Source organism: Mytilus trossulus, chromosome 4 (assembly GCF_036588685.1).
Source record: "Mytilus trossulus isolate FHL-02 chromosome 4, PNRI_Mtr1.1.1.hap1, whole genome shotgun sequence".
NCBI lineage: Eukaryota > Metazoa > Mollusca > Bivalvia > Mytilida > Mytilidae > Mytilus > Mytilus trossulus.
The window spans coordinates 79,270,823-79,287,672 of NC_086376.1; the positions used below are offsets into that span (position 1 = coordinate 79,270,823).

Consider the following 16,850-nt stretch of genomic DNA (forward strand, 5'->3'; position numbering starts at 1 on the left):
TGGGTGAGCTCCATCTGATTTTGAAACGAAATTACGCCCTCCATGGACGAGATTGAGGTTGGATACATCATCGTAACATGTATACAGAAGTTCATAGTATTTAAGTTCACAGTTAGCACACTTTGCTTTTGATGTATAAAAAAAGTTGCAAGTTTGTGTCTTGATATTGTTTCAGTTTCGTTTCAAACTCATCCCAAGTTTTAATGTTTTCACCCAATACAACATTGGTAATAGGAATCTCTTCGTCCATTGTTCAAAGTATAATGACGGTTATAAAAGTAGCTGTGCAGTTAAATACTTATAAGGGCACACTTTTCTAAGCCCGAGTTCTCAACAACAAACCATCATGAACTATATGTTTCGCCTTTGGCACTATTATCTGAAGTAGTATATCTTTAAGAACATCAAAACCATTAATAGGTCAAACTATTTAAACACTATTTGTTGAATAATGATATTTATTATTTATCATTATAACAAGTATTATTTAGTACATATGAAATAATTAAGCAACAAAAACTATAGAAGATTTAAGTTTTAAAAATCTAGCGTACATTGCTGTTTTTCATGTAACAATAACGCAATGTAACTGTAGCCTCAATAATTATTGTTACATTCGTAATTAATCAGTTCCTTACCCAACTTTGCATTTCGGCAATTAGTCTCTAATGTAACAATAATATTTTTATTATTGTTACATATCCATGTAACCGTAGCCAGTGCCTTTTGTGAATGGGCACGATATATTTTACTCAGTAAAATAGTTTTCAAAATTTTATAATAGACAATTTTGATAACATGATATCAGTAGTTTATTGCCAGTACTTTGAAGTACTGGCTACTGGTTATGTTCATTATCATGATTTAGATATACAAAATGGAATGCAAAATTATGGTTTTGATCTCGTGTGGTAGTGTGGAATCATTTTATTTTCAGGTTAAAGTTCTTGATAAATAGAATTATTTTTAAATCTTTATTCGCCTTAGACTAAACTTTTGATTATAATACCACGATCTCTAGTTATGTACTAACACATATGGGAATGGAATTAAACAAAGAAGCGTAGTATACCATTTTGTTTTTGACAAAACATTATGGCATACATGATTTTAAAAAGGTTGAAGAAAAATAACGAATTGAAATAATTTTACGTTTTTTCTCAAACCAGATGGATGTTTGTGGGTAATAGAAATAAACAATGTTAAACTTTTTATGCTAACAATAAAAAGGCTTACATATCACACCATTTTTTGTTTGGAAAACGACAATATGTGTCAGCGAACAATAAAACATTACAATGTTCACACGGATCACAGATAATAACCGTTTTCTCATTCAACGAATCAAACGCAGCCTATGTGTCGTGATACTCTTTGTAATATTGCCGTAAAGCTTGAGCTAATTCAAAAGCAGCTGTATCCATCATGTACCACAACGAACAACTTATTCGTTTTCTTCATCTGTTCATTTTATTTATGCCTGTGAATTTGTCATTAATAAAGTGGCAGAATTTATATACTTTATAAGCCACAATATTTTCTATAAAGTTGCTTAACTATCTGTTCATATCAGTTTTAGGCCCTGTCCCCTCGGTCCTGGTCCAGTGATTTTTGAATTTAATAGCTACTGCTTGTGTTAGATAAATTAAAAGCAATGTCCTTAAACTTGCCTTACTTTCATTATATATCATTTTGAGAACTATATCGATTCCCATTCCCCTAGGTCATGGTAGACTGACTTTGAATTAGAAAGCCTATTTCGATAATACGTTTTCTGCTTAAGTTAGTTTAAAAAGAAACTATTCGTGATATATCAATGACATATTTTTTGAATTTTTCTGCGAAAGTTAGTTTCATGAGAACTTTTTTTGGTAGACAATTTTTCACTTTAAAGTTCCATTACTATCACAACATATCATATTGTTGACAATCATTAGATCCAACCTTATAGGTCATAGTCCAACAACTTTGAATTATTTTAAAATGTTACAGTTACTGTCCATCATATTGTTTTTTCTACCGATGGGCGATATATTTCCGTGTCGACAAATTTGTAATATTTAAGACTGATATAACAATTGTCTTTAAATGCATAATAGAACGCTACATCCAAATAAAACAATCACTTGTTTTTACCAACAATTTGCCTTTATGGATTTGAATTGTTAAAATTATATAACAATATTATATATTACACTACTATTTTCTTTTGACAAATACATCTATTACTTTTCAAATGATGTTAGGCTTAAAATTCGACAAAAGATGATGTCTTGTTTAGGGAAAATACTCAACTAAAGCAGACTCAAAGAAACCAACAGTATCATTGTTTATGTCACAGAGATACACGTGTTGAATTGATGAATCGCGTCCTCTCTCTTTCATGTAGTCACGTATGGACTTTACAATGGTTTTTGTTGACAAGTTTGCTGGAAAACGAGACATACCAGCACTAAGTGCTGGGATCGCAATTGAAGCACATTTTAGCTGGTTAGCTGTATTAAAGGACGAACTAACACACTTATAAAGTTTTCTGAATTGTCGACGTCCTTCCGTCCATTGAGGAGTTATAGCGTGAACTATCCATTTACATGGAAGATTTCCTGCAGATGTGTACAATACATCTCCCTCTTGTAACATTTTTTGTTGTTTGGTCAAATCATAAAACTCCTTCTCAGTACTCTTACCACCTGAAATGTAACGAGACAGGATTAGGGTCACAATAATGTGGGAAAGTAAAATTCAACCAGACAAGTGTGTTTCAACTGCTATAAAGATATAAATTATGAACTTTGAGGTGGCCCCAGAAATCGGTCTTCTATCAAATAGTAGTATATTCTCTTCTGAAGTCAGAGACATGAATAACTAAATTTTAAGAAATAATATAGGGTTATTGAATGAATATTGGGGAATATTGTCCCGAGTAGAATCTTATATTGCACGAGCTTGTGAGTGCAATATATGTTCTACGAGGGACAATATTCCCCAATATTCATGCAATAACCCTTTTATTGTATAGCAATATAATATTTAAAAGTAAAAATTGGTTTAAACTAGATTTTGACGTATATGACGTCATGAATTTTGAAGATTTACTGCACTAGTGCAATATTGTAGTTTATTGCACGCTAACTTTTGGTTACTTTTTGTGGGAAATATTATATTGCTATACAATAATATCAGTTACTCTCAACTATCAACTGTATTTTCCATCGCCTTGAGAAATACGTTTTTTATGTTCAAATATTTGTTTCGAAACGAAATTAGACTATTGGACCACCGAGAAGTTAATGGATTTATATAGTTAGTTGATTCATATACTTGGGAAGAGTATACAATCGGGTACAACACTGCCTTGTTACTGCCGTTGTGTTATTGTGTTATTGTAAATTTTTGTATTGTATTTCGTTTTTGCTATGTGCTTTGTCTGTCTGCATTTTCGTGCTTCTCTGTTGCATATTTGATTGTTGTTATGGTGATTAAGATTATGATACAATGTTGATGGCTGTACCCCAATTTTTGATATGTCTACCTATTTTGTCTGTTTATTTTGTTCACACAACCTTGTCAATATAATAGAGTTTGATGCGACGGTCATAAAAAGGGAGAGGTACAGCTAGCCATAAAACCAACATTTTCTACTTAAGAAAATGCCTGTACCTATTCAGGTATAACAGTTGCTATCTATTCGTTGGAGGCTTTTGATTTCACCATTTGATTAGAGACTCGGTTTTGAATTGTCCTCAGAGTTCAGTATTTTTGTGACTTTACTTTATTTTTATTATAATAAAAAACTAGGTTTGAAAGTTTGGTTTTATCTGTACAAAAATTAATACTAGTTGTATTTTAACATCTTAGATTTTACGGTGATGTTGTTCCTAGAGCGCGTAAATTAGATGTGATCCATGTTCATCGAGTCTTGAATTAACTTATTCTCAAAGGTAATGCAGTTAACGTTGTAAAAGAGGGACGAAAGATACCAAAGGAACAGTCAAAATCTAAAACAAACTGACAACACCATGGCTAAAAATGAAAAAGAGAAACAGACAAACAATAGTACACATATAATTGAATATCTTTCATTGATGCAAGCAGTAACTTTTCATAGCAAGTAATTAGATTTTTAACTAAATATGCATTGTAATTTTAATGTTGACACTGCTCAAGGTCGGCTGTCTTAGCGCTTTAAGAATAAATTCATTGGATGTTTACGAATTGATAGTTTTCTTGGGTACAAAACTTGTGTTTTTTGTTATTGGCAAAAGTTATTAATGTCTTAAAAGCTTCAGTGTAATTTTTTTCTTCGTTAAGGTTTTCATCAGCAGTTTGAGTGTAGTTATGAATTAGTCATAATAACCACAGCTTTTCTTGTGAATTGAGTGCAGCTAAATGATATATAGGTTTGCACAAATACGTCCTACGTCTATTTTGGCAAAGCAAGTCATCATTTTCCCGGGATAATTCAGATTATCTAATAATTTTCAAAGGTTTTCCAAACCGGACGACGGACTGCAAAAATGAGTACTGCTTTTACTGATTTTTGACCAAGGAGAACTGAAATAACTGTATATATTACATCAATCAACTTTATATAGCATTCAGCAAAAAAGGCCGATATATTGATAAGGACATTTTTTGAAAGATCACTCTGTAAAAAGACATCACAGCAAATTACCTTTGTCACGTATAATTTTTGATAATCCTCTTCTTAGTTGAAGTTCTTTGTTTACAGGATTAACAATGACATCCACATCTAAGCATGTTATGTCTCCAATACGTGTATAAATAGACTGACCAGTCGGTGTTATCCATTTATTTGTTCTCATGTGCATTTTCCTCATCTTTAACATTTCTTTATTCATACACAGAGGTTTACTAATATCAGATTTTGAAAGAAACCTATTGATATCTCGATAAACGTGACTCACTGCCTCCGATGAAATAGAATAAATGAAGACTTTTTTAGCAGAAATCTCGTGAACTGTAAAAACGGTAATTATTGCTTTCTGATAGTTCCTTTGAATGGCTTTAAGTTCTTCCAACCACTGCTTGCTTTCAACAGCAATATAATTACTTCCAGAAATGTTAATTTCTCTACTGAATATTGATTTTCTTAATATATCTTCAGCCAACTTGGCTTTAACTTCGGAATGAGAGTACATCTTAATGACATTGCTCTCTTGAAATTCCCAAACGCCAAAAATATTGTTTTTTTCGAACTGATTTTCAACAAAATTGCTAACTTCCGGCATTGAAACATATTGTATGAATTGATCAGAAAACGCTCCACAAGAGACGCACACACTTGTATAGATATCCTTGGTGTTCACTTTTTCAATACAGTGGCTTTTTCTTTTCTGCAAGTCTGTTTCGATAATATCTTCAATGATCTTTGTCGTTTCATTTGCTGAGATTTTGTGACCAACGATAAATACTTTGTGCAACTTCCTGTCTACTTCGACAATTACCTGCTTCTTTTCAGTTTGTAAATATGTCATTACCTTGTCCCAGACAACCTGTGAAATATCCAACTCATTGACGATTAACTTATCAAAGAATTTTTCTGTTTGTTTTGTGATTGCTGTTGTCCAAATTTTAGATAAACTTAAACAGTTCTCCGTATGTTTTGTTAAAGTACTGATGATTTCAACTGTACAGTAAATTCTAGTTTCTTCTGGCCATTTCACACGAGCATGATTAAAAAGTAAATCATTTTCAAAGACTGCTTTTTCTATTGGTAAGTTCATTAAAAACTCTAGTTTTCTGTGATCGATCGACTGGAATTTGACAGACTCAGGATTACGAAATTTTTCCACAGCCACTTGTGCTTCGGTGGTTGTATATTCGCTAGATCCGTTTTCTTTCACATGGAGTCGATTATGGACTAGAAAATATGCATTGCGAAACTTTAACATATTTCGAATATCATTGCAAATATTACTTATGATGTAAATAGTTATCAATGGTACCAGGCTCATACGTTGATACGCCAGATGCGCGTTTCGTCTGCTTAAGACTCATCCGTGAAGCTCAGATTAAAATTGTTAAAAAGCCAAACTATTATAAAATTAAGTATGGTAGTGAAGACCAAAAATTCCAGAATGTTTTGCCAAATACAGCTTAGGTAATCTATGTGTGGGAAAAAAGAAAATCCTTAGTATTTCGAATAGTTCATAATTTTCAAACAGTAAATTTATAAACAAAAATCTTCTTTATTCATTGGATATAACTACACCGTGATTAAAAGGGTATTTCATGTACATGAAGCCTTGTTTCTATTCGAACGTATATGGATGACATGTGTCATTTGAATTTTATATAAACATTGACAGTCAATGACAGTAATTGTGCAAAATACAATTTAAAAACAATGAGTAAAAAAAACTGAACCTCCGAGGAAAATTTGTAATTGAAATTCCGTAATCAGATGGTAAACTCTTAATCTTAGACACATCAACCAAACAGAAAACAACCGTCATATTCCTTACTTGGAACACTCCGATGTTTTCTTTTATAGAAAATGGTGAATAAAACTTGAATGTATAGCTAGGTAGACCTTCACTTGTATACATAGAAAGAAAGTTGAAGTTAATATGCATAATACAATACTTGCGTATGGAATATTTAAATTAAGTCAAGTACTTTTACTCATTCAATACGTTATATATAAACCTGTTCGATTAAATTGATACTCCGTCTCGGTCTTCGTTGTAGGTCAATAAAATGTCAACAGATTTATATATAACGTACTTACCTCGTCAACAGCCTATATTGGTAATTAACAGGATTCCATTTCGTAAAAATTAAATCCCATTACACTACCAAAGTCTACCAATCGTTAAAAAAAGAGGGACGAAAGATACCAAAGGGACAGCCAAACTCATAAAACTAAAAAAAAAAAAAAAATGAAAAAGACAAACAGAAAAACAATAGTACACATGACACAACATAGAAAACTAAAGAATAAACAACACGAACCCCACCAAAAACTAGGGGTGATCTCAGTTGCTCCGGAAGGGTAAGCAGATCCTGCTCCACATGCGGCACCCGTCGTGTTGCTTATGTGATTACAAATCCGGTAAATAGTCTAATTCGGTAGGTCAAATTCATGAAAGGGAAGGGGATTGTAGTTACGACGTAAGGAACATATCCGATATCATTTGTGAAACGGTTATTCCATAACGGTCAACCAACTCGTGATGGCGTCCGTAAAATTTACGAAGGGATGATTTCAACTTCACCATTTGGAACTCTTGGTTTAATAGCTTCCTTGTGAGCAGTAACCCTCTATCAAGAAAATCATGATAGGAAATGCAAGCACGGGAATATCGTATCAATTGGAAGATATATACCCAGTTTGCAGGTGCTGCTGGAATGTTGCTACTTAGAAATGGAAAGTTCACAATTGGAAAGCTGAAATCATCTCTTCTGTCGTAAAGTTTTGTCTTCATCCGACCCTCATTGTCAATTTCTAGATGTAAGTCAAGATATGAAGCCGACTGAACTGTATCTGTAGTATCCTTTATCTCCAATTCGATGGGATAGATGCGTTCCACATAGTCATCAAATTTTGAATTATTTAGTGAAAGAACGTCATCTATATAGCGGAAAGTAGAGTTGAAGGATATTGCTAACTTTTTATCTTTCTTCCTTAGAAGTTCCTGCATGAAGTCAGCCTCATAATAACAAAGAAACAAGTCAGCAAGTAGAGGGGCACAGTTTGTTCCCATTGGGATGCCGACAGTCTGTTGAAAAACACGTCCTCCGAACGTAACAAATATGTTGTCAATCAATAAATCAAGCATCTTGATAATATCGGTTTCAGAGAATTGTTTGTTTGAATCAGAGTGATTCTTTACAAAGTAGGATTTATCCCTCCCTAAGACAAGATACTTGTATCTTCGTTGGCCATTCTTTTTTATGAAGCGAAGTAATACCAACTCTTTTAATTTGTCTTTTAGTTTGGAATGTGGAATACTTGTGTAAAGAGTAGAAAAGTCAAATGTTTTAATACTGGTACAAGATGAAAGAGAGTTAGATTGTATGTACTCTAAAAGATCTTTGGAATTTTTAAGTATCCACATCTGATTCACGCCACCTCTAGAATAGGCAGTTTCACAATAACTTTGAAGCCCGTTGTAGAAATGACTCGCTGTCAATTTAGCTCTTAAAACCCGACAAATTTATCCAGTTAGCAATATTACGATCATTATGTGCAGGTTATATGTTAAAACACAAATGTATCGTTTAGCTATTAAGAGTCTTTTAAATTCGGTAAAGGCTTTCCTTTTGAGAAAAGTCTAAATAGATATGCATTGCAAGTAATACGTATGGTGTAAATAGTTATCAAAGGTACCAGGCTAATAAGTTGATACGCCAGATTCGCGTTTCGTCTGCTGAAAACTCATTAATGAAGCTCAGATCAAAATTGTTACAAATCCAAACTAGTATAAAGTTGAAGATCATTGAAGACCAAAAAATCCAGAATGTTGTGCCAAATACAGCTTAGTTAATCTATGTCTGGGAAAAAGAAGATCCTTAGTATATCGAATAATTCATAATTTTCAAACAGTAAATTTATAAAACAAAATCTTCTTTATTCATTGGTGATAACTACAACGTGATTAAAAGGGTATGTCATGAACATGAAGCCTTGATTCTATTTGTTTGATATGGACGACATGTCTCATTTGAAAATTAAATAAACATTGACGGTCAATTACAGTTGTCGTGCAAACTACAATTTAAAATAAAAAAAAAATAATTGAATAAAAAACTTAAACTCCGAGGAAAATTCCAAATTGAAATTCCGTAATTAAATGGTAGAAGTCTAAAGCTTAGACACACAACCAAATAGAATACAACTGTCATATTCCTGACTTGGAACACTCTTTTATAGAAAATGGTGGATTAAACTTGAATGTATAGCTAGGTAGAACTTCACTTGTATAAATAGAAAGAAAGTTGAAGTTAATATACATAATACAATACTTGCGTATGGAATATTTAAATTAAGTCAAGTACTTTCACTCATTCAATACGTTATATATAAACCTTTTTGATTAAATTGATACTCCGTCTCGGTCTTCGTTAAAGGTCAATAAAATCTCAACAGATTCATATATAACGTATTTACCTCGTCAACAGTCTATATTGGTAATTAACAGGATTCCATTTCGTCAAAATTAGATCCCCATTACACTATCAAAGTCTACCAATCGTTAAGAGGCCATTGTAGAAATGACTCGCTGTCAATTTAGCTCTTAAAACCCGACAAATTCACCCAGTTAGCATCATTACGATCATTATGTGCATTTTATATGTAAAATGTCAAATGTATCGAAGAGCTATTAAAAGTCTTTTAAATCCGGTAAATGTTCTTTTTGCATTCAGTCAACTTAGGTCAGATCGGTTGTGAGAGGGAATTTTACGAAAGTTCAAAAAGTTATCAAAGGTACCAGGATTACAATTCAGTACGCCAGACGCGCGTGTCGTCTACATAAGACTCATCAGTGACGCTCATATCAAAATATTATAAAGCCAAGCAAGTACAAAGAGCATTGAAGATCTAAAATTCCAAAAAGTAGTGCCAAATACGGCGAAGGTAATGATAAAAACATGGGAAATGCAGTTAGTAAAAATATCATTTTCTGACAATATAAATGTGATTGTGGTGCTTTGCCTTCATAAAATTAATATCTGTAAAAACATGGCAGCAGTCGAAGACCAATAAGTCACAGAAACAAGTTAAGCTGTCAGCTAAAATTAGTTAGACATGCGTCTTGATGGTAAAAGCTCTACTTCAAGTAGACGTAATAATATCGATTGGGATTGTTGTCAAACGAAAAAAACTAGTTATGTCATTCCTATCTGGACAAAATAAAATGTTGTTTACGTTTTGTAAAATTCTTAAAATGTTGATGAAAAGTATGATTTTTTTTTGGAATGATAAATGATGAATGTTAAACATCTAATATGTCACACATACCGACTCTACTGGTAAAACATTTCAATAGACATTTTCAATGTATTTTTTGTAAGAGTTGTTTAAACAAATCAATCAATTGTACTAATATAAAAAGAATACCATACGTCTTCTTAAAAAGATTACGTTGCAATCGGATACCAGATCACTTGCAGGCCGACCTTTTCACTTACTATAACTTTTCTTGATAAATGATACTGAAAAACTTGGAATCATACATACCCCCTACACCAAAGACTAATAACGAAATATTTTCGAGCATTTCGTCTATCTCGACTCAAGGAGGACGATACACATTTTCTGTCTTTATATATGATATCGTTAATTCACAAAAAATCCTTTTAAAGAACGATATATCATCCGATTGTTTAGTATAATTTCTTTTAGAGTTCATTTGATACTTCAGTGTTTTGTTATTTCACTTGATTTGAATCTTCTTAATGATTTTTGTGCGATTTGAATATTGCTAACAGAAAAAAGTCCGTTTTGAATTAATATAATACTTATTTATTCGCACTTAATCGAACTGCTTTCATTACACAAGACATAGTCCAAGCTTTCCGTCCTTTTGGATTTGATGGTAGGGCATTACACAGAAGAATTTCTTCTGCTTTTGTGAATTCAGGAAACTGCAACATAGGTGTTTGTACTTAAACTTTGTATCCCGCTTTTCCCCTACAGTGACAATTAAGCTAAAGATTGTTACCCTGATAAGTTTCGTCAGGCATTAGAACAGATAACCTTTGACTGTCAACTTCATGTGAACGTCTGCAAACTTCCACAGCAGCTGTAAAATGTAATGAATTTGAGTTACTATCTTAATGTTTTGAGGCATTAATATTACGAAAAATGTATCTGACAAATCCTTACACGTTGAAAAGGACATGTATTTTCCAATTGAGCCCGTGGATTGCAGTACTTTTGTTTATCTTAATATTTTGAATATATTACTAGGAATGATCAATATAAAAAAATTTAAAAAAAAACAATTAAAAAAAAATAATTACCTCTTCGAAATTTTATAGGTAAGTTTCAAACTATAAATTCCAGCTCAATTGATTTGGCTCGCTGCCACATGCAATTGTGTCTCGCTAAAAGTGTTGTGGTCAACCAAACTGTTACACTTTTGAGCCTCAAAGGGCCAAGTTTGAAGATTTAATATATCCCAACATTAAAACGAAGCCATGCAAGATCGAACCCTGATATTCGAATATCGGCAATGTCCGTATACTGTCATGAGTGTCACAAATAGAAGCAGCGAAAAAGGATTCAACATTTCAAACTTTGATTGAGATTAGGAAAAAAAGGTACCAATAACAATATCAGCACGACTTTGTTTCTATGACTATTTAAAGTAATTAATCTACTGCATTAATCGTTAGTATGCTTTGCTTTCTATTGATAATTAACATAAATATAATTCAAATATCTTCCTTATGCAAGTAGTAACTTACTTTGTTTCTTACAAAACTAATAGACAATCGATATAAATCCGCCTTCTGATATTTGAGCTTATCTGAATACTTTTTTTATATTCAAGATAGTAGGGTTCTTACATTTAGGATCTTTGAAATAAATCCAACATTTTCCTAGTTGTCTATCCATTTTCACATCCCTTACACCTTCTGCTCCACATCGTTTCTTGTTGTCGAAGTACAATTCTAGGGTATCAGCTGTAGTTATATCACTAAAACCGCTCACGATAACACAGTCGCTTAATGAGACACCATCCAGCTTTTTATCTATCAAATATGTACACAATTAAATGTATTGTTTATCTATTTTTGTAAACTGTTTGTCTTTTATGAAGAATTGCTGCATAGATTGATTTTTTTCCTTCTCTACATTGAGTAATTATATAGATTTTTTGAATAATCGATGGTTTTTTACTTTGTTATTTATTTGGTAATTTTAACCTGTTGATTTTTGCGTCACTTATGAGTCTTTTGTAGACGAAACGCGAGTCAAGTTGAATGTAAAACAACTTACTATTTTAGATCTGATTTGTGCTGTCATTTAAAAATAAAAATAAATGTAACACAATGCATAGAAAATTTACAGCAATATTACTATGATCTATATATTATATGGTGTTCATTATTAACAAATGAATGATTTACAAATATATATTTAAATATGACTATAACAAAAATACCGAACCTCCAGGTTAATGCGAATGGAGTTAAACTGATAAAAATCATCGGAACGAGTTGAAAAACTGAGATATTTCGGACCAAAAACTGGTTTAATAGCTGTAATCTAATATGATGAGCCAAATTAACTAGTAGACAAAGGTTGAAATTTAATTCTTTGACCACAAACTTCTTAATATATTGCAACAGTGTTCGTCATAAGGTTTACGTCAAATAAAAAAGAAAAATGGAAATCCTTAATTTTGAAATTGATGTCTTCAATTGGAAATGTTTGATCAGGGTGGCCCAATAGTTAAAATAAGCTTAACTAAAACGTCCTGGAGAAAAACAAAATCATATCAACTTTCTGTAACAAGAAAACATTTAAAAAAAACGAAATTCGTTGAAGCCGTTTTACGAATTGATTACAATCATGAATAAGGAAGGTCATCATATTAAGTTAAAATTTCGTGCATGCTTTTTTCAATAAGCCATGGAAGAAATGAAAGATAAACGTAAAACATCGATAAAGTTTTTATCTTTTTTGATCTGCAAAAGATATATTTTACGTTTGAGCGGAATAAAAATAATTATCAATCAGTTATTGGATAAACGAAATAGAAAAAAAACCACGTATTCTTTAAAATGCAATAACAAAATAAAAAGAAAAATAACCTTGTAATTCTGCGTACATTTCTTATGCAACACCATTCTTTTCAAACACAGTTTTTCTCTGGTAATGGTTTGGTCTGTTGTTTAAAGTCTAAATATTGATCAAGACTGTCTTTTATTTTATTGATTCATACCGTTATCAACATCTTATCGTCTTAAGTTGATGCAACATTTATTCGTGTGATATGGCATCTATAACAAATAACCATTATAAATGTAAAATCAAAATTAAAACTGGAATAAGGGCAAAACGAAGATATATGAAATATTTGTACAATGGTAAAATAGATAAAAATCGTGTGTCTGCTCACTATAAAAGCCATTACGTTAATCGGACTGAGCTTTGTATCCACAACTTCTATAATCATATAGCTTAATGTCCACTTTATTTTTTTACCAGGCCAATATTAAGGTTAAGCATATAAAAAATAGACACTGAAATTTGTTTTTAAAATTTTGTTATAGTATATTTATTCATTTTTATACACAAACTAAGTTGTGATCGATAAGTGTTTGTGAAGATAAGTATATACATGTATTAAAATATCATAGTGTCTGGCATTTCCTGCCAAAAAAGTGAATACAAATCAAAACGGGACAACATTTTAATTTACATCACCAAAACAAACACAATAAGGTAAATAATGACATAGTATGCATATTACATGTATGGATGCCACATGTGAAGCAGGATTTGCTTACCCTTCCGGATCAGCTGAGATCACTCCCGGTGGGGTTCGTGTTGCTTAGTCTTTAGTATTCTATGTTGTGTCATGTGTATTATTATTTGTTTGTTTGTCTTTTTCTTTTTTACCGATGGCGTTGTCAGTTTATTTTCGATCTATGAGTTTGACTGTCCCTCTCGTATATTTCGCCCCTCTCCGTGTGTCTAGAAGTCATTTCATTCTTATTACCTCCGTCATTATCGTGTATTCTCATTGGGGTTAACACAAATCCAATATGAAAAATTAAAGCAAAGCTCACTTATACATACCTTTTTTCCTTGTTTGTATAAAAAAATAGATGACACTGGGTCCTTTTTTAATTTCTGCAGTTAGGATCACAGAGTTGAAGCTTGCACCCAATTTTTGCGTTTTACCACATATAGAAAACAATATTTATAAAAAGGCAAACGCCATAATATAATATAGATGTTGTGAAAGATTCACTAAAGAACTAGACGTTAACATAAAGGTACTGGTATATAATACTTACAGATATACAAACTTTTAGTAGTTAGTGCATCTGACTACTAACACAAAGGTTCCTGATTCGATCAGATTTCAGGGACTTCTTTGCTTTCCCTTGACACCATTTGCGAGATTGGTCTTGAGAAAACGATGAAAGTCCGTTGGAAGGGAACGATAAATGGCTGGACGATGTAAAGAGAGAGCCATAACTCTTGCACGTTAAAGACACCCTTGTAGGTATAGAAAAATAGGAGGCTACTGCCGATACAAGGCAGTACTCGCACCCGCGAAGTGGAAATGGATTATTATGAGTTGAGTTGCAATAACTTGTTTCTTAATCTATTATAAATAGATATGTTTAAGCTCAAACAAACTTTTGTATACGTAGTTAAAATAAGGTTCACTTTTCCAAATTGGAAAAAAAACATTTAATCAAATGTAGAGCAAATATGGTAATAAAATTATAAAGATTACATGATGAATTCCCTTAAATTCAATCACCTAATTTTTGTTTTGGGGTGTGGGGGGGTTGAATTTAATATGCAGACAGACGGACTGCTCAACGAAAAAACAGAACGATAATTTGATAATCTTAATGCAGCAAACAGATGTTTCATGAAAGTACAGGAAGTCAACTAGCTGTACTTTGTTTAGTTGAACTAATAAGATTACTTACTGGAATACTTTGCAAAGAGACACTTTTGGGATATTTGCTTTGTTTAAACCAACTTTGAAACTTGGTAAAAAGTATTAAAACAAAGAGACTGTTATGTTTTCTCGAAACGTTTTTCAAAGAAATATATTGAACATATTACTTATTGTGCCCGGTTTTTTTTTTGTGTTTTGTCTTTATTTCACCTTTTCTGTGAAAAAAGAAAATAAACTAATTTTTTAAGTCATAATTTTGTTTAAAAGGGGTTGATGTTGCTCTTGCTTACGTATTCTAAAAGTATCGTTCGTTTTGCAATTTTATCTGATTTCACTGGTTTTGTAGTTAATTCTTGAATAGCTTCTTCCTATGTGGATAGCTCACCATTCAAATACGCATGAGATTACTCTTGTTTTTTTGTGGGGTAAAGTCTTTAGTTTTATATGTGGTGTTCTGTGAACATTTGTTTAAATTTTTGTCGGTTTTTTTGTTTATTTCCATGGTTTTGTCGGTTTGTTTTTGATTCATGGATGTGATACTCCTGATCTCTTTTTGACATTGCTGCAAATTTCCTTTCTATAATGAATTTGTTATATTGTAACAAATGAATATCACAACATGTATGAACATAGGTAAACAAAATGACATATTCACAGGAACGAAGTTTAAAATCGAAAACAATAATTGAATATGCAATGATGCTTCATTTGGTTTAACATATATAATTATCAATGAAACACAATCCGACATATGTTGATTATTCTATAATAGAGAACCAGGGGCTCTGGTGTTATTAATATTCGTGGACTGAGAGGTGTTTTTAATAAAATAAATTTCTCTAAGTTTCTTCAAATGATACTTTAAAGCATCCATCTTATAATTTTGTTCGGTAAATATTGTATTTGTAAGCAGAATATTATTACTTTAAACAAAGTTAATTTTAACATTGTTGTAGATACCAAATTGAATAACTTTAATATTCAAAGACCGTCTAATATTTTTCATTTCAAAAATCAAGTTAAGTACATACCAGAGACTGGAGACCATAGGACAGCTACAAAAAAATTTCTATGGTCGCTGGTCCTCCTTGCAAAATTTACATATGTTGCTACTGTTTATTTTTCATCTTGTTAAGTAAATTTCAATCAATCTGTTTTAAAGACTATCTCGAAAATATAACGGCACCAATCCCCTTGGAAAAATAATAATTCATTATATAAGACAAATAAAATTAGAACCATCTGATAAACATACGACAAGATCACTTTTTAATTTGTTGTTTAAATGTTCTCTGAAAAAAACCATCATAAATTTTAAGATTAAAATTTTGTGTTTTCGCCAGACCCGTGTCTTCGTCTACAAAAGCCTCATCAGTGACGCTCAAATTCAAAAACACGCATTTAAAGAGGATTGAGGACAAAGTATTCCTTTACTATGTTTTTCATGACCCTGTTGGAATACTACTCCTTCGTTACTCGATCTAACTTCAGCCTTTGTCTCGGTAAAGCAATATCGAGCTGATAAGTCGATGAGTAAATAAACTGAAAAGTACACTTTCTGACGAATATTTGCAAGCTACGAATTGTATAAAAGATGAAAGAATTCAAACCGTTGTGGGCAATTTCATGACCGATATCAAGTTATTTTAAAAATTGAATGAGGTTAGATTATTTAATAAACATGTAAAACAAGTATGTAACAAACTGAAAACGCCTGCAATATATTTATCGTATAATAATTCACGAGTCATATGAAACGAGTTTCTAGTAATCTTAATGTTGTCGAAATTGTTAAACCAATTCAAGCTTATATACTTAACTTAGTCCTATATGCAAGTTTATTTTATATGTGTATTACCAATCTGTAACGTGTCATCCACAAATGATATTTTATTCAGTCATTATTTATCGCAAATTAATTTTTTGAGATTATCACAGAATTTGACCGGTTTTTGACATTAATAAACAATCAACATATAAAATGTGGAGCATGTGGATTTTTTTACATTAACGTACATGTTTCATGCTGGGTTAGTATACGTGGTATTTTTAAATATACGTGTTGTTTGTACAAGCCTAATCATACTGTCACGTTTCAAGAGCTACGTTTTACTTCGCTTTGAAAGCGTACCGAAACGGGAATAAACGTAACGAAAATAAACTCATCATAGATACCAGGACTAAATTTAGTATATACGCCAGACGAGCGGATCGAAACGTATT

General features: G+C 31.9%; 1 protein-coding gene and 1 long non-coding RNA gene across 2 annotated transcripts; both read right to left on the reverse strand.

Annotated features, from left to right (window-relative positions):
• Window positions 1–2,016: 2,016 nt before the first annotated feature.
• Window positions 2,017–11,723, reverse strand: LOC134716061 (uncharacterized). Its single transcript, XM_063578786.1, has 4 exons — window positions 11,542–11,723; window positions 10,692–10,772; window positions 4,676–5,884; window positions 2,017–2,690 (listed from the first exon to the last, which is right to left on the reverse strand). The coding sequence occupies exons 1-4, from the start codon at window positions 11,588–11,590 to the stop codon at window positions 2,278–2,280; spliced, it is 1,752 nt and encodes a 583-aa protein (XP_063434856.1). The 5' UTR covers window positions 11,591–11,723; the 3' UTR covers window positions 2,017–2,277.
• Window positions 11,724–12,792: 1,069 nt separating this feature from the next.
• On the reverse strand, window positions 12,793–14,013 carry LOC134716062 (uncharacterized). The gene is made up of 2 exons (XR_010106827.1): window positions 13,784–14,013; window positions 12,793–12,981 (listed from the first exon to the last, which is right to left on the reverse strand). It is a non-coding gene; the product is annotated as an uncharacterized LOC134716062 (long non-coding RNA).
• Window positions 14,014–16,850: the final 2,837 nt, after the last annotated feature.